The sequence below is a fragment of the Stigmatopora argus genome, chromosome 1, assembly GCF_051989625.1.
Source record: "Stigmatopora argus isolate UIUO_Sarg chromosome 1, RoL_Sarg_1.0, whole genome shotgun sequence".
NCBI lineage: Eukaryota > Metazoa > Chordata > Actinopteri > Syngnathiformes > Syngnathidae > Stigmatopora > Stigmatopora argus.
Genome location: NC_135387.1, coordinates 19,094,727 through 19,117,366, shown reverse-complemented (window position 1 = coordinate 19,117,366; position 22,640 = coordinate 19,094,727). Strand labels below are relative to the sequence as shown.

The following is a 22,640-nucleotide window of genomic DNA, read 5'->3' as shown; positions in this document are numbered from 1 at the left end:
GTAATAGTATTTCTGTGCCATCGACGACGCCAAGACTTCCAGCAATAATTGGTTAATAGGGAAGACGTGACTCAAAAATGCCCCAAAATTATTAGGAAGAGACCAAGAAAGCCTTACAAGCAACAACCACAAGTGACCTATTGTAATTTAATTGACATTGACAGTCAGCAAATGTGCAGCTATAGACACTTTATGTATATAAAAAAACATTGACATTAGGATGAGTACAAATCTACAAATCAAATAGGATAGAAACCATTTTCCCAACCAACAATTTGTATGTCCAAAAAAAGCTGACAAACCAGTTAGGTACAATGCCAAAGGAGGAAATAATTACAATACAATATTCTCACAAGTTTTCTACAGGGATAAAAGTGATCACAATAAATGCAAGACAGAGAAAGCTGTACCATTCACATTCACGCTTATGAAAAATTATCAGCATTGAAAAATGCGGGAAAGGAGTTCACCATTAATTTTAGAAACTGGGGAAATAAATAGCAAGTATTAAGTGTTTAGGCAGAGGAAGCATTCCTTTAAAAAAAAAAAAAAAGTCACCAAAAACAGAAGAAACTGTAACCATAAATTTTGTCCAAGGGGGAAATCATTTCCATTACGAAGCGTTTGGCCAGTAGCAGGCATTCCCCCCCCCCCAAAAAAAAAATCAAGCAAAAAAAGGATTAGATAATCCACAAAATAGGTCTGCTTCCGCTGTAGTTGTTGTTAGCCGGAAGCCCAGAGTGATGAGTAGACTTGCTCGAATAGTCAAACCATGTCATGCTATGACACGCGGATCATCTGTGCTACCGTGTCATCGGCTGCTGCCTGTGCCGCCTCCTGTTGTTGCTGTAAAGAGACACCGTGGCTATTTATACAAAATAGTGACAAAAATAGAAACCAGAGCACCTGAGCGAATGCCGTTAAAAAACATTTAGAAATAATATGAAAATCGAACACTTGTGTTAACCTAACACGCTAGCGTTCCCATAGGCCGTGTTGCAGCCAATGGCATTGTATTGCAAAGCAAGTTTGTACACTTGTAAATGGAGAACACTACTTATCTACTGCCACATAGAATATGTGGGAATGGGGAAAATATGTACCAGTGCAGTAGTCCATGCCACACATTTCAATTGCAACCAGGATTGATCCCATCTTGAATTAATATTGAAATGAAAATGTTGACAATAGACAGTTGTGACCTTACCTGCGCCAGTGCCAGGGCCATTTCTTCCTTTTCCTTGGGTGAGAAGAAACGTCCTCCATCGCCTCGCTTACGCTGCATAGCGTGACGATGGCGAGACTCGTGGAGGTATTTCTGCGAGTGCAAAACCAAACAGTCACCTTGCACTTATTAAAAATTGACTGACGCTGTTTACTAACGATGAGGAATAATGACCATTACCCTTCTTTCTTTGGGAATCTTGCCCTCCGCCTCCAATTTGGCTCTGGCCTGCCGTCGCTTCAGGATGCGGTGGTACTGCTTGGCGTTCACATAAAGAGGCTCCTCCTCCAGCATCTCGGCGCCCGGCAGGGGGATACGCTGCATTGTAGGCACTGTGCCGCCTCCCGGCACCATCTGGTGCACAAAACATGCAGAATTATTCATAATGTTTCCTTTTAGTCAAATCATCTTGTACGACTCCATTTTGGTTTCATATTATGATTAATTTAGTTGTTAAACTGGGGGACAAAATACTAAAATGACAAACTATAAATAAGGTCTTTTAATGAGAAGCCTATGATATTGTATGAAGAATATCAAAAGCCTCTTGTCGCATACTAAATTTATGAGAAGCAAGATCGCATGGAAGAGTCATTTTGGAATGTAAATTGATCACTCTTCACCACCAAGCTGTGTGCGAAAAAGTGACAAATAACAACAGACGCTGGGACGCAGGATGCTGGGTACCTCCATATCGGGCCTTACCATGACCATTCCACCTGTATTGACCATGTTCCCAGAGACGGGCAGGGTGACGGTCACAGTGCCTTGGCTGTTGGTGGTGTTGGTATTGGCGTTCCCTGCTTGCACGATCTGGGCGCCCGCCAAGCTGGCGGCGGGAATTGTGATCATCCCTGACAAACAACAAGATTGGCCTATAAGATAGCATCTACAAACATTAAAGAGAAATTTACAGTTCACTTGTCATTGAGTCCCAACAAAATAAAGTAATACCTTGATTATCGCGGTTAATGTGGATCAAACATGGCCGCGATAATCGAAAAACCACGAAATAGGGTCACCCCTATTAATATATATATATATATATATATATATTTTTAAATTAAAAAAATATATATTTTTTTTAAATTAAAAATATAGATATTCTTTTTTTAAAATTAAAATATATATATTTTTTTTAATTAAAAAATATATTACTTTTTTAAAATTAAAAAATATATATTATTTTTTTCAAATTAAAAAAAAAAATCTTCAGTGCTGAGTCCAAGTAGCAAGAATGTTTCAGCGTGCACGTAATATTTTTTTATCCGAGATCCCATGTCTTTATTATTTTACAAAAACAATAAAAAGAAACCAGAAAAGCAAAAAAAAAGGATGCACTGCATTGTGGTTGGCCAGCCTGTGTCCTAGTTTACCTTGCTGTAGGACAGTTCCATCTGCATTGACGGGCTGGTAGACAATAGTCTGTCCGTCTGCTGTCTGCGCCACTTGCTGGCCTTGCACACTTATCTGCTGACCCTGTAGGAGAGAAGATAGTCACAGTCAGGTATTTTTTTTAATGACAAAGGATTGACTTCTGGCACCTGGGGGGAATGAGACTTTGGTTTCAAATCATGGTTGACATGTTGTAATTGATAAGTCACTAAAAACAGTTAGCTATGCCATACTGTAAATCGGTGAGTGAGGAAAAAAATTTGAATATCTCAATATATTTGACACCTGGTTTTGTCCAGCGGTGATGGCCGTTTGGGGTTGTTGGATGATGATTTGCTGAGCCTGGCCCTGCTGACCCTGGAGCTGCAAAGTCTGACCTCCTTGCAGTTGGATCTGACCAGGCTGCACCAGTTGAATCTACAAGCACGTGCAGCAGACTGCATTGGTACATGGAAAACAAGCACAAATACTATGCGAGCTTCCTCCCTCACCTGTTGTAGACCCTGGGCTCCGGACACTGGAACCTGCATGATGGTCTGACCCTGTCCCCCTGACATGGCCTGCACCATGATGGGCTGTCCGGATGATGTAATGAGCTGTCCGCCACTCACCTGGACCATTAGAGGCTGCCCCTGCACCTGCATGCGAGGACGACCATTGTCACAGCAGTACAGCAAGTTTTACAGCTTTCACATGATCTACTTTTTTTTTTTCTTTATCCTTAGAATCCAATTTCTTTTTCAATTTACAGTCAACCCTCGCTGGTTGGTTTATTGACTATTATTTACTACAACTACCTATTGGTGACTACATTAGTAGACATTATAGCTTGATGAAGTAAACTTCTTTGAGCAGGGCATTTTTGTTCATTTTTTTAATGGGTTGGGTTACGTCGAGTCATATTTAACTCAACATTCACAATTTTGTACTTCGATGAAAGAATTGTTGAAAAAAACAATAAGAACTTGATAAATATTGCCCTTGGTTGAAATTGGAGGTAAGAAAATATGAAAATGGCTCTATTGTATCTTAAATTTGGATTTTAAAAAGTATTTTTGCAGTGGCTCTTGGTTCTCAACCCCCACTAATAACAAAGGGTAACTGCTTATAGCAAACATTTACATGCAAAGGCGTGTCACGTGACACGGACATCAATGAGTGCCACAAGTCAGTGGAAACTCCTGATGAAACACCACAATGAGTGAGAAAAATGCTTACAGATATTAGTATTATCTGCCAATAATAAATGAGTCAATGATTATCTATTGAAAATGCCACAAGTCCAAATAATATGCACTATGTATAAAGAGTCAAGAACAATAATAACACTGAAAATATTTACAAATATTACGCCTTGGAGTGTGGAAAAGTGATTTCAAGAGTTACGTGTTCTCATTTGTACGTGTTATCAATTTCGTCATACGCAGTTATCTGGGTATGATGACAATTAGGCTTTTGTCGAGTCAATGATGATGACAAAGCCTATGTCCGATTATAATTGTTGAATGTTTGTGAGTGAATTATGGTGGCAAGTATGAAGAAACCCAGTTCTGTTTTAACCTTTTGTGTTTTACTTTGGTATACAAATTTAAAATGAGATAGAAAAAAAACTGTTTTGGGTTTATTGCGGTCAATGAAAGAATGTAGATTGAAAATATACAGTAGAAAAAAGCGTGCTTTATCGTTATCTTGTTACATCGAATGACAAATGTTTATGTAAAATTTGAAATGTTTCAAATGTTGAATTGATCGCAACTGGATTTTTCTGGTTGTTCTGAAACTGTCTAGATTACTTGCAACAAGGGGTAGACAACCAGAAGCTGTAATGGATCCAATACACTGGTAATGCTAGCTGGATGAAATCTGTTGAAAGGCCACAGTAAGTAGATCAAACCAAACGGAATACGAGTGTATCCTCTTTTATTTAAATGCTTTCCCTGCACTTTGTGTTGTCACAATCTACTCCAGACACAAACCCCTTTTAGTAAGGGAATTGATTAGTTTTACAACAGGGCTCAATGCCGCACAGAGGTTAACAGTTGTCAAAAACACTATCATGGTATCTCAGTAAAGCCTTTCATCGCATGTGGAACACAATTTTTACCTTTGAAAATAATTCCCATCATGAAGTGAATACATGCAACCCTCTTCTGTGTACAGTCAATGTTGCACCAAACATACTTTCAAGTTGAACACCAACAAATAGAAGTCATCCACAAAAATGACAGCACATGGAATGATGTGCTCTGAGTGAGCTGCATGCATGGACTTCAGACATGCTGTGTGCCAGATGCTTCGTGGGGAAAAAAAATACAATCTGGTACAGATAAACTCCAAATGTGCTATGTTGTGATTAGGTCTATTTTATTACGTAACGCCATCCGACAAAATGTAAGAGCGAGAACAAATATGGAGTCATGTATGAGGCTTACAGGACTGATACAGGCAGACAAGACACCACTACCTGGAGTGTCTGCACTGGCTGGCCTGAGGCCGTCACCACGGGTGCTTCCGTTTGCAGTTGCACAGCTGTCACTGTGCCCTGGGCCTGCAGGCAAGGCACTAGAATGCAACCTCAAAAATTCGCACACAAGTGAAATGCCCTTTTCCCCAAAAGGGTGCACAATCTGGTCTGACTCATGCGCGTCGTCATTATGAAATCATCTTAGCACGTCCACCGTGCTGGTGCACAATGGTTAATTTGTTATGAATAGTTTTGTTTTTTGCAACCTTGAGCATATAAGCATTCCCACTGCTTGCTGAATTGTCAGCTCACCTGTTGTTGGATCTGTCCATTGGTAGTCTGCACTACGATTTGCTCTCCAGTAGCTGTGGTGGCAGCCGTGTACTGCTCCATAGCGCCTTAGTCACACGCCGTTCTGCAACGGAAATGGACATTGTCAAAAAGATCAGACGGCATTTTACACAAACTGGGAAATAAAATGTTGTGTATTGGTGAAGAAAATTGTAAAAATAAATAAATAAAATCAATAAATTGAGAAATAAATAACTGAATAAATAAATAAATAACAATTCTCAGAAGTAGGTAAACCTACTGAGGTCAGATATTTTAAATGCCAGTGCTAGTTTAGCTAATCAAATGGAAGCATTTTAGATTCTTACCTACCCATCATGCATTGGGCGTAGGCTGGCACACATATCCATATTTATATATATGTATATATGCTACTGAGACAAACTTTGCAGAATAAAGAAAACATCCAGCGATAGCAAAAAGGCTAGAAAAAAACTCAACCAAGATAGGTCAATTCATTGAATTTGATTTTTTTAAATGTAAATTTCACTTGTTTTCCATACAGCTTATCCTCACAAGGGTCACTGGAGACTATCACATCCAACTGTGGACAGTAGGCGGGTGGACACCCTGAATTGATTGCTAGCCAATCGCAGGGCACAATGAGATGGACTTCCACTCATAGCTCGGGACAATGCATATAGAATATTCAACCAGCCTACCATGCATGTTTTTAGGATGTGTGAAGGAACCGGACTACCCGGAGAAAACCCACATGGGCCAGGGGGAAGACATGCAAACGCCACACATAAAGGTCAGAACTGATCCCTGGATCTCATAACTTTGAAGCCGGCGTGCTATCCACTCATCCACCATGTTGCCTTATATATGAATTTATTCATGTAAAACAAAATACTTAAATAATACCGTTTCTTACATTAATTCTAATGTTATATGTTGAGTGAATGGATAAGTGCTGTTTAAAATATTTGGAGCTCATTGTGCACATGGATAATTCCATTATTTGCAGTTTGACTACCTCTATACTAGAGAGTAATTACAGTTCTGGTGACTAGTACTGGTACTTAGTAACATTTTATTGACTTGGGAAATAATGTGACGTATTTTTATCCGCGGTTTTAAGGAATAAAAGGGCTTGACTTGAATAGAAAAGCCAAGATTTTAAACCAAATGTGGAGCAGACGCGAGTCATTTTGAGGCAAAGGCTTGTTGTTTTCATGCGAGGCTACATGATGCCTTCCCTAACTCAAACATGGGGGGGCGAAGGCACGTAGCTCGACCGCCGGGACCACTGAAAGGAGCAATTTGAGGACATTTGTCCCCGAGGGCAGCTAAAAGTCACGCTTAACAAGCGGCCAATTTTCGCTAGGAAGCGTCCGAGGCAGGCTGGCTAATGTGAGCATCACCCACCGTCCCTTTGTTTGAGCTGGCAGGCTAAGCAGTTAGCTCCCTCGGGGTACGAAACGCTCACGTCCCGCGAATTTGGAAAGAGGCCCCGAAACGTGCCACTGTCATTCGATTTTTGTGCAATTTGCCCGGTTAGTCATTTGGTTGGTCCGCCGCAAACCAATCCGTGCTGACAGCTACCCAATGCCGTCAATCGGCTCTCCCTTACCGTGTAGTTGCCGCTGTCCGGTTTCCCTCTGATTGGCTCCAGTACAGCGCGCTAAAGCCCAATCAACAATGTGTGCGGGCAGACAAAATGGCCGCAAATGAAGCAACCCTTTTGTGGGAGGAGGAGGGGGGAGTTGGAGAGTACATTTGGGACGGCTTTGCGGTAATGTCCAAAACGTCCGCTAGATGTCACAATTCCCAGGCGACACTTTTGTCCTTATCGGATGGTGCTAGCAATCCTCCAAATACTACGAACATACACAGTGCTGCATTTATGAAGGTGGTTTCTACTAACGAATGCAATGCGTAGATCTGTCCACTTTTATTATTTGTTACAATAACAATCCATTTGACTGTGCAGCAATCAGAGCGACAGAGTGGTTAACACGTCCTACTCATGAGTTCTGTGTAGGTTTTCTAAGGGAAATCGGGTTTCCTCTATTTCGAAACCATTCATGCTCGGCTGGCTGTCGGCCCTGTCATTGGCTAGCAACCAATTCCCACCTACTGGCCATAGTTAGCTGGGATAGGCTCTAGAACTGAGGTGAGCGCACCAACCTCGTGAGGATAAATTATTGAACATGAATGGGAAAGCCGTGTGGACATATGGAGAGGCACAGTTTAAATGACTATTTCCACCTAGTGGTAAAACTGAGAACTGCAGCAGAATATAGCTCTAATTTAAGATTGTTGTTATTATCTATCCACACGTGTGACTTCACGATGATATGTTTGGTAAATCTTATATTTTTGTTTTCTTCACTGTCACGTTTTGCCGCTCGCATTTCGCCTCGATGGGCGGGGCGATGTAGTTTGTCTGAGTTGGTTTACCGTACAAAGGCAGGAAATGATAGAGGTGACCAGTAAGAAACCTTTATTATGAATCCCACCGCTAGAACACATTAAAGCTCGATTAAGTCGTCTCTTTCTCCGTACAGTCAACACGACTTTTCGGCCTTTTCATCACGTCCTTCAATGGCCGCCGGACGTCTCCGTGTGCTCTCCCGGTGGCTTGGACCAGTAATGACCCCGTCAGCGGTCAACCTCAAATCGGTAGCCCCGCGTCCCCCCTCGGCGTTTTGTCGCTCTGCAAGCAGCAGACGTGCGGGGAAGCCGCGTTCGGATCAAAATGGACCCCGCACATATGATAATGATGACGTCGACGATGAACATTTCACCACGGAGGACGCAGAGGACAAAGTCACCGCTGTGATCGAGTGAGTCTGCCTCCGAAATGTGACAAACACTGACAATTTAGCAATATAGTTATGACTTGAGATTGGAATATACGCCATGACACCAGTAACGCGCAATAGTGACGTCATCAAGAGGCGACATTGTCGAGTGCGTTTGAAAAGTGAGTTGTTGTCATGCTGCCTTCCATCCATTATAAAGTCACACATTTACTCCACGATTTATTTGCTGCAGATCCCAATTGGAAGCAGACAGCCAATTCAGACTGTCAGTAATGGTTCTCTTTTTTCAAAGAGGTATTAAATCTTCACCAAATATTTTTTATATATTGAGAATTCATAGAAAAGTCAGCGTTTGTGGTCAAGCGTCACGGCCCTCCATTCTAAAGAACCTGAAACCTTCAGACTCAACATTAAACCTTATGGTGGCTCCCTTGAAAAATGATCAAATTTCAAGGTGGATCAGTGACATTTCATGTCATTTTTGTGCAGTCAACGGTTCAAACTTTACCATATGCACAGAGGGGTTAAAAAGAAAAGAAAAGATGGAAACAGAAGCTGTAATTTGGCCAAATATTAGGTGTACTACTCCTGTTTATTCTATTGTTGTTGTTGTTTTGCTAGAGAGGTTAAAAGAAAGCAGAAGATGATGAAATACAACATATTGCGCAAAAAGATGATGCCGTCTGGCCCGCCTGAGAGGAACTTGACTTGGGATGCCATGGAAACCATCCGGTAAGCTTTCTGGTAAAGGTCGTGGATAATGAAGGTGTCTAGAATCGAATTGTCCTGGCGTTACTAAAATATCGTCAATGTTACGGATCCTGTTTCAGGTACCTTAAACGTGAACATCCAGATGAGTGGACGGTGGCACGTCTGTCTGAAGGATTCTCAGTCAGTGATGATGTCATCCGGAGGGTACTTCGGACCAAGTTTACCCCGGCGCCTCAGCGGAGAGACGCGCAAGATGCCAAGGTAGGGGGTGGGGGGGTTAAATTGTAATCACTACATCAACCAGATTTCATAAAAGGACCTTTGGTAATAAATTTCCACTTTGCAATTCTATTTCAAGGTGATGTCCAGACTCCAGCATCCAATGTTGTCTCCAGGGACAGCACAGAGTAAACAGGTGTTGACTCCAGGGACAGCACAGAGTAAACAGATGTTGTCTCCAGGGACAGTACAGAGTAAACAGATGTTGTCTCCAGGGACAGCACAGAGTAAACAGATGTTGTCTCCAGGGACAGCACAGAGTAAACAGATGTTGTCTCCAGGGACAGCACAGAGTAAACAGGCGTTGTCACCAGGGACAGCTCAAAGTAAACCAGCCCTGCAAGCGGGTGGTTCACTACATCAGCCCGAGCCTTCCAGAAACCCGGAAGCTGCTTTAATTCCCGTCGCTCTACACGAGAGTGAAGCCCCGACTAAAGTTTCTGCATTAGTCAAGGTTCCAGAGACAATGCCAAATCGTTGTGAAGATTCTGCAGTGCCAACAGCGGAGCCAGCACAGATCACCTCAGCCCACAATGATGTGGCAAAGGAGGAAGGAGAGCTGTGGGATGGACAGGTGTTTTCCGAGGAAGAGCTCGACGAGTTTAAGGACATTGAGCCTACACCCGTGCTTCAACATGGTCATGATTTTTTTGATGGCAATGGACATTTTTTGTACAGAATTTAATGAGCATGGAACTAGTTTCAGCAGAAAAAAAATGCAGTCCAGCAAATAAAATCCAAATGAAATGCAATGCTAATGGGGTTTCCTGAATTAAGAGTCACATTTTACAGCTGTTTCAATTTTCGAGTTATAAGCAAGCTTCAGGTACAGCCACTGAAGTGACATAAACAGACGCTTCGACGCTACAAAAAGGAAGAAACAATACGAATTTCACCTGGTCCTGATGTCACTTTCTATGCCAAACCACTTAAGAAGCACAAATACAACAACAAAGTTATTTTGACTCAACCTGTTGCAACAAACTGCTTTGTTTTATACAATAGCTTTTTCATCACAATTGCATACGAAAGTTGTTTGGGGGAGGCTAGAATGGAATTGAATGGGATACTGATTTTAAAATCCTGTATGCCTCTGCATAATTGTAAAGAGGGAAGCTTAGGAGCAACCTACTGCGAAAACAAAACATACTCATTCTTTGGTTTAGCAAACATTCATATATATATAAAATATATATATAAAAATATATTGTACTTTCTCTTGAACTTTGACAATAAAACATAAGCGTAAATAAACAAAAACAAAACAAAAAAACATCTAAAGAAGAAAATGTATGTGATGCAAGGGCGAGCTTCCACACAAGGGCCTATAATTAATTAATCTCAGGATAAACATTTCACAAAACGAGTTAAACACAATTACAATGGAATATTGCTAAACCTACACAAGACTCCAGGTTAGTCTTGGTACTGTGTGTTGCTCCAGTTTGAAGATGTTAAACACCAAATTACTTCTTCCTACTTTAGCTAATTAACCCACAAAACCACATTTTTTTCCACCAACAAAGTTTTAAGGAAGGAAAAAAAGTATAGTCTGAAGCAGAGGAACAATAGAAATGTATTGACAAACCCAAAGGTAAATTGCCAGAAAGCATACAAACTGCAAATACAAAGATTGCATATATACAAATAACTCTTATTAAATTATACATCATATTTTCAGAAGGTAAGAAAAAGATGGAAGGATTACATTAATTTTGCTAGCCCGTAACATGATTGCAAAGGGCATTTGTAATTTACTGTCAAAATATCACTAAAAACTCATTTTTCATTCATCCACTGTATGGTAATTTGCAAATGTTGACTCAAAGAAACTGGAATATGAATTAGTGTTTCTCTTTTTCCTAAAAATGACTTGGGGAAATTATGCTACTAGGGTAACCATTTGTCAAATACAATCCGCACCACATTTACTGCACGACCGACATGCTAAGAACTAATAAATACAAAAAAGATATGAAGCAGTGCAAATGTTTCAAGGAGGGGGAATTTAAACAATTTAAATGGGAAATTCCTTTTTTTGTAAATTACTGAGTCAATCTTTTGGTATGCATCTATAGTAAGCCCTTCTTGAAATTTCCCTGATAGCATTCCGCCACATTCATACTACTCCACAATCACTTTTACGTTGTGTTACAAATTTAGACACCTGAAGAAAAAAACGGGGACAAAATTGGTGACAGCAGTAGCAAAAAAAGGAATTTACAATGCAAACAACCAAAGTTAAACAGGAAAAAAAACAAGGGACATTGACTGCTGTCTTGCCATGCTAGCCGATGACCTTTTTGCTGCTTTGGGCTAGTCACTTGCGATAGCATGGAGTGCTTCATGGCTGTCATAGGCTAACAGGTTCATGGTATTAATAGTAGAGCTGGTAACTAGATGAATAATGTTAAAATTCGATTTTAAACACTGCCCTATGAATTTGAGCGTGAGTGCTTGTTTTTTTGCCCTGACGGTGACTGGCAACCACTCAGTCAGTTGATTTCTAAGATTCCTGCCCTAAAAAATGTTTTGGGATGTCCAAGGTTCCTGCATATAAATGGGTCCTGGATTCTGGAAACCTAGGGTTTCTGGATCTGAAGCTGTTTTTAAGGATTCCTGTAGTGTAATATCAGAGGACCACAAGAGCTACATGACATCAATCACCAAAAGGGCTTCGGGACATCTAATGTTCCTAGACATAACGGCCTTGTTTTGTGGTTCGTGGACCTCAAGAGCTCCTGGAAGTCTTGGGGAACCTAAAGGCTCCTGGATGCTTAAGGCTACTGGACGGGTTCGGCACCACAAAGGCTTCAAATATTGCTTAAGATTCCTGAACTTCAGGATTTCTGAGGTTCCTTAATATCAAAAGATAATATATCTTTGCACAGACCCCAAGATTAAAACAGTTCATTGTTGTACCCTTCCTCTCGTCCAAAACCAGATCGAGTAAACCACACAGGTCGACCCAACACCAACTTAATGAAAATGGGCTCTAAAAGTTACGTTGAACTAACTGATTTCAATAGAAAACTTGGGGGATTTATGTTCCAACTTGCAATTACTGTTAAAATAGCAGGACATATGGTTTTGCAATGGACATTTTTTACGTCCTTCTTTTATCCAGCAAAGCTATAATACATGGTTGAAGCTTTGTACATGTATGGAAATATTTACAATTTATTGCCATCAAATGGAAGCGTGGACTTGTGCTTCTTACATGTGGATGGATGTTCTTGTGAATTTTCTTTCAAGCCAATTTGTCATGGCTTCTGAGCGTGGACATTCGTTAGACTTGGAAGACGACAGCAGAGTGACAAAGATTAAAGTTCAAGCCACAAGAAGAAGTAGTGCGGGGGGAGGATGAAAACCCTTTCCAAGAGATGATTGACATCCCAGCTGCTACTGCAACATATCCTAAATGCAAACAAACACAAAAAAACAATCCTTTTGGGAAGCCTGTATTGTAAAACCGGATCATTTAATGAGTAAAATGTAAGGCCATTCTTTGGGTTTTGTTCAGAAATCCCAATGAAACAATTCTGTCAATATCCTGATTCAATTGATCACCCTCCGCGCCACACTAATGTCAGCCTACCTCATCCGAGTCGCCATGAAACTCAATCTTTCCGTTGGCCCTGTGGTTGGTATCTAGCTGGTCATCCAACGGGGCGTCCATGCCGTCTGATGCATTGTCATTGACTTGTTGTTGTAGCACAGAATATCTGTGAACCAAGAACCTGCAGAGAACAAAATCCATATAATGTTGCCTTTGGCAGCAACTTCAGAGTCTACAAAGGGGATAGAAATTGCCTCGTACCATTTATTTTTCAAATATCACTCGTTCTTACTGTCATTTCGTATGTGTTACACACCAACACAGGCAATGCAACATCTCAATATCCACTAATCTGGTAAAAAAACAAATGGCACTCTTACCTGCCGCCACAGACATATCTCTTGATGAAGACGACTCCGGCTGCAATGCTCAGTAGCATGATGATGACAATTGTGATCACAATCCCTACAGATGTTGATGAATGGCTGTCCTTCTGCAAAGAAAAACAACGACAAACGATTTGGTCGTTCAGGCCGACGTAACAATTTAGCATGAATAAAAAAAGGACAAAAGATCCAGACCTGGATTTCAGGGTCTAGCAGATCGCTCACACACCTGACACTCAGGTCAATCTCTTTGCGTTCAGGAATATGACCTCCCTCACATTTATCACCAGGGATTTTCCTGTAGCTGTGGAGAGAAGGTTTATGACAATTATATATACACTACTACTACTTATAAAGTGTCCATATCTTCAAAAAATTCTTCTAAGGTTGGACAAAATAAAAAGGATTGTTTTCCCTGCTAATCCCCACTTGATACCATCCCAGTTGGGAGTCCTTTTCCAAGACCCGGGTTGAAGTATTTACCCTTGTGTGTGCAGTTGTTCCTCTCGGCCGTGCAGACAGAACTCCAACACTTTGCCTTTCAGGTTCGGCTCCTCCACACACACAGAACTGTTTTCTTTGCGGTAATATCCGAAATCACTGTGCGGACAATAAAAAGACGTCTCAACACCAGCGAGAATCATACGGCCATTCCAAACGGCAGGCAACAGTTCAAAAGGAACCTTATAGGGTGTATGAAATAAACAACTCTTGTTAACTTTACCGGACAAACAAAAATTCCCCGATATGCAGTGCAACATCAGGGTTGATTTGCCGTTGTATAATATGATGTTCCAGCCGGCGTATTAGAATTTAAAGTGAAGAAGGTTTGCGGGGATGCTATGGCCCAACCCTCATTATTCAATCACAAAATGTATCGTGTAACGGAGATTCAGAATGAATAAACGCTCTTCTTTCTTACCAAAGGAAGTCATCCAGAGTGCACTTGCAAGGCGTCGGCTCTGTGCTAACCAAATAATCTCGTCCATTCCAGCAAACGGAATCCTTACGGAGGCGCAGGAACTTTTCCTTGTAGCCCAGAATGCAGCCGTCGTCGGGGTCGCTGATGTCATCAGAATGGGCCAACCAGCTCACATAGTCATTATCGTCGCCTGCATTGAAAGTTAAAGTTTATGAAGTCAACAAACACAAAATCCAATTTCATATCAATTTATCTTGAGTGAAGTATAAAAATCTATTTAAAAAAAAGCTCCATAATGAAAACACTACAAAACATTAATACAAAATGCATGTCTGCAGCAACTTAAAAGTGAAGCTTTATTGTTTCATCTTTTATTTTAATACTGTATATTACAACAGTGGGCAATATTTCCATATAAAAAAAATGTATGAATGTATCCAACCTATTTTGTTATTTTTTTTCTTTTGGAACTGGGTGATGAAATGAATTAATTGCATTTTAATAACGCCATAAGTTACTCTATACTGGCCTTGGTGATAAAACCAACTCTGAAAACAAAAATAATTTGTAACATTTTAAAATAATGAACTAGAAAATCAATATCATTGTATTACAATTGTTAGGGGGAAAAAACTACTACATGAATGGAAAAAAATATTACAGGAAACCTGATAATGTATAAATGTTGGGTGGGCCACGTTAAAAAAACATCATACTGCATATGTGGCCTCGGGTAATTGGGAACTATATTGTTACTCACAGCTTTTGGTGAGAAGTTCCCGAAAGTCGATGGTGATTGAGATCCAGTGCTGGGTGAGGAAATCACTTTTGTAACCCCAGATGCTGACGTTCATGGAGCGAGCACCCGGTTCTGAAGCCAGGCCCGTGAAGAAGATGGGCTCGTTGGTGAATGTGTAATTGTGCCAGCACTGTCCTTCATCCGTGGAGAACCTATCAGGAAATCAGTGAGCGAATGGACTCGGAAAACACAGCAAATCCATTATTTCTGAGCTGCCTCATTCCCAAAATATATCAGAGCAAGCCCTCTGCATTTTAACCAATGACCATATCATCGAGATGTGACTCTGTCGCAAGATCCGACCCCTGACTTGTCAGCTAAGCTCTGACACTTTCGAAAAAACACAAATAAAGCCTTTTCCTGTCTGAGATAAAAACAAATAGACATCTTGTTTTGTCATCATGGCCACAAAAGCCTATTAATTGGTCCAGTAGAAAGACGACATGCGAAAAAAATGAGACGGTCAGACTTACTTGATTATGTCGACCGGTTCATTGGGGGTGTGCTCCACAGCAATAAGCAGCCCCCCAGAATCCAGAATAGCATAATGATGCGGGCCATTCAGAGCCTTTATCCACGTGTAACCACCGTCATCAGACACGTACACGTCAGGAATTATCATTGAGACGTCGTCGCCGATAGTCCCTAAGATCAGTACAAAAATGTGGATGTAATCAAACGAGTTTCAAAAAACATAGTTTTTAAAAAAAGGAAAAAAATATCTGGGAAATTGGTTTAAAAATGTTAATTACCGTGAGCTAATATTAAACCCACAGCGTTTGGTTCGCTCAGAGGCAGCATGGGGACGTTGAGCTGCACAGAAGCGCTGTATGCCGCATGGATGTGGAGATTGCACTTTTTTAAACAGAAACAGAGTCACATTTAGCAAGGATAAATCTTTAGGATGCACTGACGGTTTTGCGCCGCGGTCCGACTCTACCGTCATCAATACAAGATCTTAGTGAAAAATGAATACAACCCTCGATGGGATTTAACCTTGGACATTGCATCAGAAATATGTTGAATAGAAATATTTAGATGTTGAAAACCCTGTTTATTACACTGAGTGCTATTGATGGCGATTGACGTAAACAACCAAGCTAAAGGAGCGTTTCTAAATACACAAGGAGAAGGTGCTACTAGCTACTACGCAGAAATATTGCAAATTGTTGTTGGATAATGATACAACTGGGCTAATAGCTAAAGATTCTGAGCACACTCAAAGTAGGTGATGCCAACATGATGCAATAAATAATTTGAATTCTAATTCTAATTGCAACAAAGGAATATGAGGCTTGTTGGCTCTCAAAAATCTATAAGTGACCTGCAGTCCTAAAAGGAAAGAAAAAGTAGTAGAAAAATATGGTATGCACCTAATTCATCAAAGGTGATAATTATATATATTTGTTTGAGCAGCAAAGAGCTTCACCATTAAGAAATGTAATCAACTTAGCAGTTAACTTTAGTAATTTATTTTCCATGATGTTATACTTTGCTGTTTAAACTCCAGTGGAAATAAGTTTGTGCCAGGACGGACGAGTGCAAAATAAAAGTTAGGTCATTGTCACTTTTGATTTCAATGTGCTCACCTTTTCCGGGTCATTGGCTATCGAGTGGCACTTGCTGTTAGCAGGTTTCGGCAAAATAGTCCACTCCCCTCCCATGTCACGGGTTATAACAGTGCTCACGGAGTTATCTAAAATCATTCAAGAGTTTTCATTTTACTTTCTGGCCATATTGCCAAAAATGACAATAGAAGAAGAGAAGAGAGAAATGCTTTAACATCATCATTATAAAGTCATATATCTCCATAACAAAAAAAATAGATACCTTCTTCCATTTTGCTGGTGATAAAAACTCCCCTCAGAGAGGTGATGTTGGTGAAGTCAGTTTCACCCCCAGTCGTGGTGTAAAGGTGGTTTTCCAGTGACTTGGAGTAGATGGTTCCCCGGTCATCCGACACATAAATGGTACCAAGACCATCATCTGAAGAAATACAGAAAATGGAATCACCCATATTTCTTCCGATAAGGTTACCAGTTACCCAACCAACCTTCTGGATTGTCCACATGCATGAAGACCATTTCGTTGCCCGCTGACAAGATAGAGTAGAACTGCTTGTGATCGATGGCGGGCAACTGGGCCATATTCCAAGTGTCGCCTTGGTCCACCGATACATGGATAATCCTCAGAGTGCCCTGCAGACAAAAAAAATGTGTTGCAAAAAAAAAGTTTTCAAACAATTTAGTATATATAATTCTAATAACTCCCCACGGCAAAGGTAACGCTTACCTCGCCGGTCATCACAGAAGCAAATAAGAAGCGACCACCGAGGCCAAAGGAGTAGATCTTATTAGCAATGGTCTTGATTGTTTTCCCCAAATCAGTCGTCCTCTTTATTTCTAACACTCCACGCTCATCTGAATGAAACAGACGGGAAATTGGCCATGAAAACTGCACACAAATGCCATTTAATTGTGGTGAGGCATAATGTAGGGTTTAATCATTGACCACTTGGAACACTTACTACAGGATCCATTGTGATTGGTTGAAAAAAAGAGAGCATTCTTCGTCCCCCTGGAATTAAAGTAGGTACAGTGTTTAAATTAGGCATAATGAAGAATGTCTCAAGAATTTTTAACACTCCACGACTCAAGCCCGTCCTTAAGTATTTGGCTTTGATTGTGACTTTTATGAGTTCTTACTTGAAATCTGAGATCCTCAACCCATGTTACTATGGTGACAGTCAGATATACAAGGGAATGACTCAGGAATAACAAGTCAAGTGTGCTCACCAATGCTGCTTTCACTGTGCAGGTGGAGCAACAGGGAAAAGTCCCAAGAGATTTGATTTGAACTATCGCTCTCATGTTTGTAATGACAGTCATTACATTGCAGTAACCCGGCCAGCCATGAAGTATACAAATTATACACCTCAATGGAAAAATATACGCAATTAGGGATACACAAAAGAGACTTGGCCTTGCTACGTTTGAATATTGGTGGCCAATACCTAACACAACCATAAAAAAAAATCACTGTACCTACTTTAATATATAAATATAATTTTGTTGGGCAAAATCAAATAGAAATCGATCTAAACACAAAACATCGATTACTATTGTCATCATTATAATGACGTTTTGTTAAAAATAATATTGTTTTTGTTTGTTTTTTGGGCCAAATGCCTGAAATGTTTTAACTAAAATAATTGTCTAACAAATTAAAGAATTATTTGTCATTTCCATTATGGGACTACAATCAATAGCTATCTTATCGCCCAGAGAAACTGTGCCTGGCTCAGTAAATTGTAAACTCCTTGAAATTAGGCCAGCAGTTAGCCTAGTGTTGCTATTTGTCTCTTGGTTAAAAAAAGATTACAGTAAATGGCAGCATGAATTATTCTTTGTACTACATACTAACTAGCAGTGGTGGATAATAAAAGTAGTGATGGCGGTGCAGTGCATATTAATTTGACTTAATAAACTAGAAGTTAACATCCTCTATCTTGCTTTGTTGGAGGAAGTTGCATGTTGGGGTTTTCTTTTTCAGGAGAGTAATGTTGTGGTTGGCCAGCTCCACTTTGCAATACTTGCATAATATTTTTCACTGTATAGCCAGTTAAAAAGGGAGGCTTAACCAAAGTAAAGTTTCTCTCACCATTTCACCATACACACCATGTCGTGGATCTTTTTCCAATTGCGGGCAAAATCCTCGGACAGCCACAGCTCATTCTAAGGACAAAAAAAAGTGTTGTGCTTTGAAACAATTTGCCTTAACTGAGCTAGAGTTGAACAGAATAGGACTGCGTTAATAAATGTACTCTATGTCAACACTTGACTGATTATTGACGAGCGGGAGTCATAGCCGCAATAAAAAACGAAGAAGAAAGAAGTAGGTCAAACGGTCCAACATTCGGGCATTTCCCATTCATGCACGATAATACAGTTTTATTCAGAATTTCAAACATCTTTAAAATCTAAAATTGACCGTAATACTGGGTGTCCCCTTTAATCCTTGTGCATGCTGCCTGCTTACTTTTCTACCAATGGCAACCAGCACGTCGGAATTCTCAGGATTGTACGTAATGACTGAGTGAGGGATGAAGGGTAGGTCCAGGTGGATGAAACTCTTTCCAAAGTCGCTTGAGGCAAAGATCCGGGCGCTGCGACTACCAGATACCTCGCCAGTCAAGATCACCTAACACAGTATGGGCAAAATCCAGATTGAGAAATGCAAATCCAGATTTCACAAGAGAGAGAAAAAACTTCTTCACTTCACTTACTTTGCCAGAATTCTCAGGGCCAATTTCAATCCCAAAATCCGATTCTATGAATGTATTGTTGATCAGGTCAGTGACATCCACAAATGACTTTCCGTAGTCCTCGCTGGAAGATATCAAGTTAGCAACAAATTAGAGAGTACCTCGCACTGTCTAATGTCAGATCGGACAGAACCACAAATACCTTCGGTAGAGTTTAGACTGTCCAAATTTGATCATGAAGAGGGGAAATTGAAATGTGGTCAAAGCCAGGATTACCTGTTAAATTAAATGACACATTGCATCCATTAGGACTCACTGTCACAACCATTTTCTCCACTTATTAGAATTTATAGGTTGGAAAAATTTATTCTTAATGATACTTTTCGGAAAACTCAAGCAACTCTTTTCCAACGAGTGACTAGCGTGTTCAAAGACAACACAAGTGGAATAGTTAATAAGGCAAAACAATGGGGAAATTATTCTGTTTGCGTTGCTAGTTCTTAGAAGGAATTAATATTTTTACAGCAAAGACAATATTTCAGCGATGGTAGATACTTAAAGTGGACAAAATCATCCGAAAATACAGCATGAATACAAATAAACTCATTTGCTGTGCTCAGCAGTAATCATTCACAAACCGTAGTCAATTAAGGTTTAATTTCTAACCCTTCTAGACAGTGAAACTTTGGAAATTGCTTTCATGGCGGAATCTTAATGCACCACGAGGTCAAGCATTTATAATAAATGTAAAAAGTGTTTTAGAAAACACAGGCATACACAAATATTCAAGTTAGGTGAAACTTACCCCTGTGCCGTCACCAACCCAGGCCAATGACACCGATCCACTCAAGTCATTGAAAGTATACTAAAAGGAAATAAGAAAACCATATTTTGAGGACACTCCACCAAAATACATTTTTTTGTTAGAAGTAAGAATTGTTATATTCATTCATTTACGTATTTATTTATTTAGCATCTTATTAATGTTCAGGTGATTTTTAAAATTAAGTTCAATGTTATTATAAACAAAACCATGTGTGTATCGAATGATGGACCGCAAATGGTGACCCAAATCAAATTGTGAATATTTGCCCGACTCAATATTCATAATTGAGCAAGCCTTTATGTTGGGGGGTGGGGGGATTGCGGGCGCTTCGTTGCGACGGCCTTAGCGCAATTGCGCAGTTTCCTGGTCCAACTGCTGCGCTACTCTGCTACGACAAGTCTTTGGCTTTTAACGTATTAAACGCTCATCTTCTACCGTTTTCAACACACTGCATATGAAAATACTTCAAGTTGTGTGTTTCTCCTTATCCCCGCTCCCTCCCTATAGGTTAATACACTAGACCACACACGGGTCATAGTTAGTTGATAGTAGCAGATAAATTGATGTTTTTGCTGTGACCAGTGTCTGCCCAAAATCTTCAAGTTTTTTTTCTAGGAAAAAAAGTAGTCTAATGTCTGTTTTCAAAGAGTACTACCAATCCCTTCCAGCTCTTTTCCTCATGGAAGGTTTTAAGATGAAACAGGGTGAGCTTTGGGAATTATGTGTACCTCTGAAAATTGTCAAATGTTTAAAACACTGCATAAATGGCGGCTTGTGCATTTTACAAATGGGCACTGTGGATGTTATAAAATTAATTGACTAATAAGTAGCACACTGCAAGTCATTGGGCCACTTCCTTGCGTTCTTCAGTCAGGCAATGGCTTAGAAGAAAATTTGCAATGCAGATATTTGGAACACAAACAGCCAATAGAACACTAAAGAGGTAAAACCGGTTGAGAGGAGCTAAGCGAGAACAGCAAGTTTCACTTTTCCAATGCCGTAGACTTCCAGTACATTGCTAAGGTGAAATCCTACACAAACTAATAGAAAGCCAAATGCGCTATAGACAAGGCCAAGACCTGGGAATATTACAGCTATTTAAACTACATATAGGAGAGTTCAAATGAGGCCAGTTGGCACACAACACAACTGGAGGAGGCTTAAAAATGCTTTGTGGCAGTGGCAAGTCATCAGTTTCGCATGATTGTTGTAGTGAAGTTAAAACATTTTTGCAGAAAAGGGTTGCAGAATTGCAGAACTGACGAACCACAACACAACATCCTGAAAGAGTAAAAAATTAGAGCATTTTATTTTTACTTGAAATTATATGTATGTATTGATACTCTACAATATGTTACAATAGCTGTATCTTTTTAATGGCGTGGCACTGCAATTCAGATACCATTTAGGGTCAACTAATCTTTCCCCACTGCATAGAGCCTGACGCAATGACGGGTACAGATGTACACATAACGTGTATCTCAATATTATGATATCTGTATTTTGTCCCATTTGTGTTGCAGCCATATTTTAGACAACAATTGTCAAATTGAATCTGAATTTTTCCTCAACAAGTTGATGTATGCTATTGATTTATAGTACACATACTCACTGTTTTGATGCTCATGATAAAAAACATGTCGCATCTTAAAATATTTCTTTGGTATACTAGCATCTCTGTGTTAACTAACCTAGGTTGGACTGACAGAAGGATTTTCATTTAGTCTGTGTCTCTTACAAATAGAATTGTTTGACATTAGACAATTACAAGCACATATTTGGTATCCCTTACAGTATTATTTGACACATTTGACAGTACTGAGCTCCTATTTTGCCTGCTATAAATAGTTACAGATGTTTTGACTCGCGCACACAGTTGAGCACCTGCGACCCGGTCGCCATTTTAGAGCCAATTAATCTACACCTGGCTACCTGAAAGTGTAACTGGAGTGCAGCTGGTAACTTACACGGTGCGTGTTGTCGTTCAACTTGGCGTCGAATCCTTTAAGAGCGTCGCAGGAGGCGTCCGGCGGGTGCGGCGAGGCGGGCGTCATGGATCTCTTGACTCGGTTCGAAGCTCGAGCAAAGAACGCTCGCCCGGACGCTTTTTCCAAGAGGAAATCCACACCGGCTGTCATAATTAAAAGGGAAAATAGCAAAAAGAGGCGCAGCCACAGTCCCATTGCCGTCCCTTAATGGTAAAACAATTTAAAAATGATTAAAAGAGTTAGTATTTATAAAATAATAATTATAATGACGCTTCGTTGAGAAAACTGAAGGTCGCCACAAGTGCCAATGACAACGATAATTTCACGATATTAAAGTAGAGGGATAAGAAATTAAATCTGGTACATAATGTCAAAAATACAAGCAGAATAAATGATGGTAAACGCTGAGGAGCGAGTGTAAATGGCCCGCCTGACAGCAGGCAAGCAGGCAGACCGTGTACCGCCGCGCACGGGGAAGCAGTGACATGATTGGCTGGCTTTCACCGCCTCCATCCATTTACTCAATTTGATTTGTTGGTCTCTGGATGGGGGCGGTGCCACCACGTGTGTGTAACAATAGATGGCGCTGTCAAAGGCTTCCATGGTAGGTTGAGAGCAATACTGTCATGAATCAATAAAAAAGAAACCAACGTCAAAACTATTCAGACAAAGGAAATGTAGAGTTTTTTTCAACGTAGAA

At 40.3% G+C, this 22,640-nt stretch overlaps 3 protein-coding genes across 9 annotated transcripts; 1 reads left to right on the top strand and 2 right to left on the bottom strand.

The window, feature by feature from the left end:
- Nucleotides 1–133: 133 nt before the first annotated feature.
- nfyal (nuclear transcription factor Y, alpha, like) lies at nt 134–7,139 on the bottom strand. 5 transcript variants are annotated; one of them, XM_077606952.1, is made up of 10 exons: nt 7,012–7,139; nt 5,397–5,499; nt 5,082–5,168; nt 3,112–3,258; nt 2,906–3,037; nt 2,602–2,704; nt 1,931–2,079; nt 1,406–1,579; nt 1,208–1,318; nt 134–846 (listed from the first exon to the last, which is right to left on the bottom strand). In XM_077606952.1, exons 2-10 carry the CDS (start codon nt 5,475–5,477, stop codon nt 781–783), a joined length of 1,050 nt encoding a protein of 349 aa, XP_077463078.1. In that variant the 5' UTR covers nt 5,478–5,499; nt 7,012–7,139; the 3' UTR covers nt 134–780. The 5 variants fall into 5 exon arrangements, with proteins under 5 accessions (XP_077463078.1, XP_077463095.1, XP_077463086.1 ...); XM_077606969.1 differs by having other exon boundaries at nt 5,085–5,168; XM_077606960.1 differs by lacking the exon at nt 7,012–7,139 and adding an exon at nt 6,807–6,989.
- A 694-nt stretch (nt 7,140–7,833) lies between these two features.
- Nucleotides 7,834–9,948, top strand: ngrn (neugrin, neurite outgrowth associated). 2 transcript variants are annotated; one of them, XM_077606863.1, is made up of 4 exons: nt 7,834–8,227; nt 8,828–8,938; nt 9,037–9,178; nt 9,276–9,948. In XM_077606863.1, exons 1-4 carry the CDS (start codon nt 7,986–7,988, stop codon nt 9,879–9,881), a joined length of 1,101 nt encoding a protein of 366 aa, XP_077462989.1. In that variant the 5' UTR covers nt 7,834–7,985; the 3' UTR covers nt 9,882–9,948. The 2 variants fall into 2 exon arrangements, with proteins under 2 accessions (XP_077462989.1, XP_077462996.1); XM_077606870.1 differs by lacking the exon at nt 7,834–8,227 and adding an exon at nt 8,257–8,500.
- An 806-nt stretch (nt 9,949–10,754) lies between these two features.
- On the bottom strand, nt 10,755–22,411 carry sort1b (sortilin 1b). Of its 2 annotated transcripts, XM_077606845.1 has the most exons (20): nt 21,920–22,410; nt 19,932–19,991; nt 19,329–19,402; nt 19,148–19,250; nt 18,901–19,062; nt 18,523–18,596; nt 17,390–17,439; nt 17,155–17,282; nt 16,916–17,060; nt 16,693–16,848; nt 16,452–16,558; nt 15,615–15,717; nt 15,336–15,507; nt 14,824–15,014; nt 14,064–14,253; nt 13,625–13,741; nt 13,337–13,445; nt 13,136–13,248; nt 12,795–12,936; nt 10,755–12,613 (listed from the first exon to the last, which is right to left on the bottom strand). In XM_077606845.1, the coding sequence occupies exons 1-20, from the start codon at nt 22,133–22,135 to the stop codon at nt 12,599–12,601; spliced, it is 2,427 nt and encodes an 808-aa protein (XP_077462971.1). In that variant the 5' UTR covers nt 22,136–22,410; the 3' UTR covers nt 10,755–12,598. The 2 variants fall into 2 exon arrangements, 1 of the variants encoding a protein (XP_077462971.1); XR_013301262.1 differs by lacking the exon at nt 10,755–12,613 and having other exon boundaries at nt 13,371–13,445; nt 21,920–22,411.
- Between the last annotated feature and the right edge of the window lie 229 nt (nt 22,412–22,640).

Excerpts from the sequence above, each read along its gene's own strand:
- nfyal (XM_077606952.1), bottom strand. The coding sequence starts at position 5,477 with ATGGAGCAGTACACGGCTGCCACCACAGCTACTGGAGAGCAAATCGTA. Across the intron at positions 3,038-3,111 it reads GAGCCCAGGGTCTACAACAG|ATTCAACTGGTGCAGCCTGG; the intron begins GTGAGGGAGGAA and ends ACGTGCTTGTAG. Across the intron at positions 2,705-2,905 it reads TCACCGCTGGACAAAACCAG|GGTCAGCAGATAAGTGTGCA; the intron begins GTGTCAAATATA and ends TCTCTCCTACAG.
- ngrn (XM_077606863.1), top strand. The coding sequence starts at position 7,986 with ATGGCCGCCGGACGTCTCCGTGTGCTCTCCCGGTGGCTTGGACCAGTA. Across the intron at positions 8,228-8,827 it reads AAAGTCACCGCTGTGATCGA|AGAGGTTAAAAGAAAGCAGA; the intron begins GTGAGTCTGCCT and ends TTGTTTTGCTAG. Across the intron at positions 9,179-9,275 it reads GAGACGCGCAAGATGCCAAG|GTGATGTCCAGACTCCAGCA; the intron begins GTAGGGGGTGGG and ends TTCTATTTCAAG.
- sort1b (XM_077606845.1), bottom strand. The coding sequence starts at position 22,135 with ATGGGACTGTGGCTGCGCCTCTTTTTGCTATTTTCCCTTTTAATTATG. Across the intron at positions 13,742-14,063 it reads ACTCTGGATGACTTCCTTTG|TGATTTCGGATATTACCGCA; the intron begins GTAAGAAAGAAG and ends TTGTCCGCACAG. Across the intron at positions 12,937-13,135 it reads AGATATGTCTGTGGCGGCAG|GTTCTTGGTTCACAGATATT; the intron begins GTAAGAGTGCCA and ends TGTTCTCTGCAG.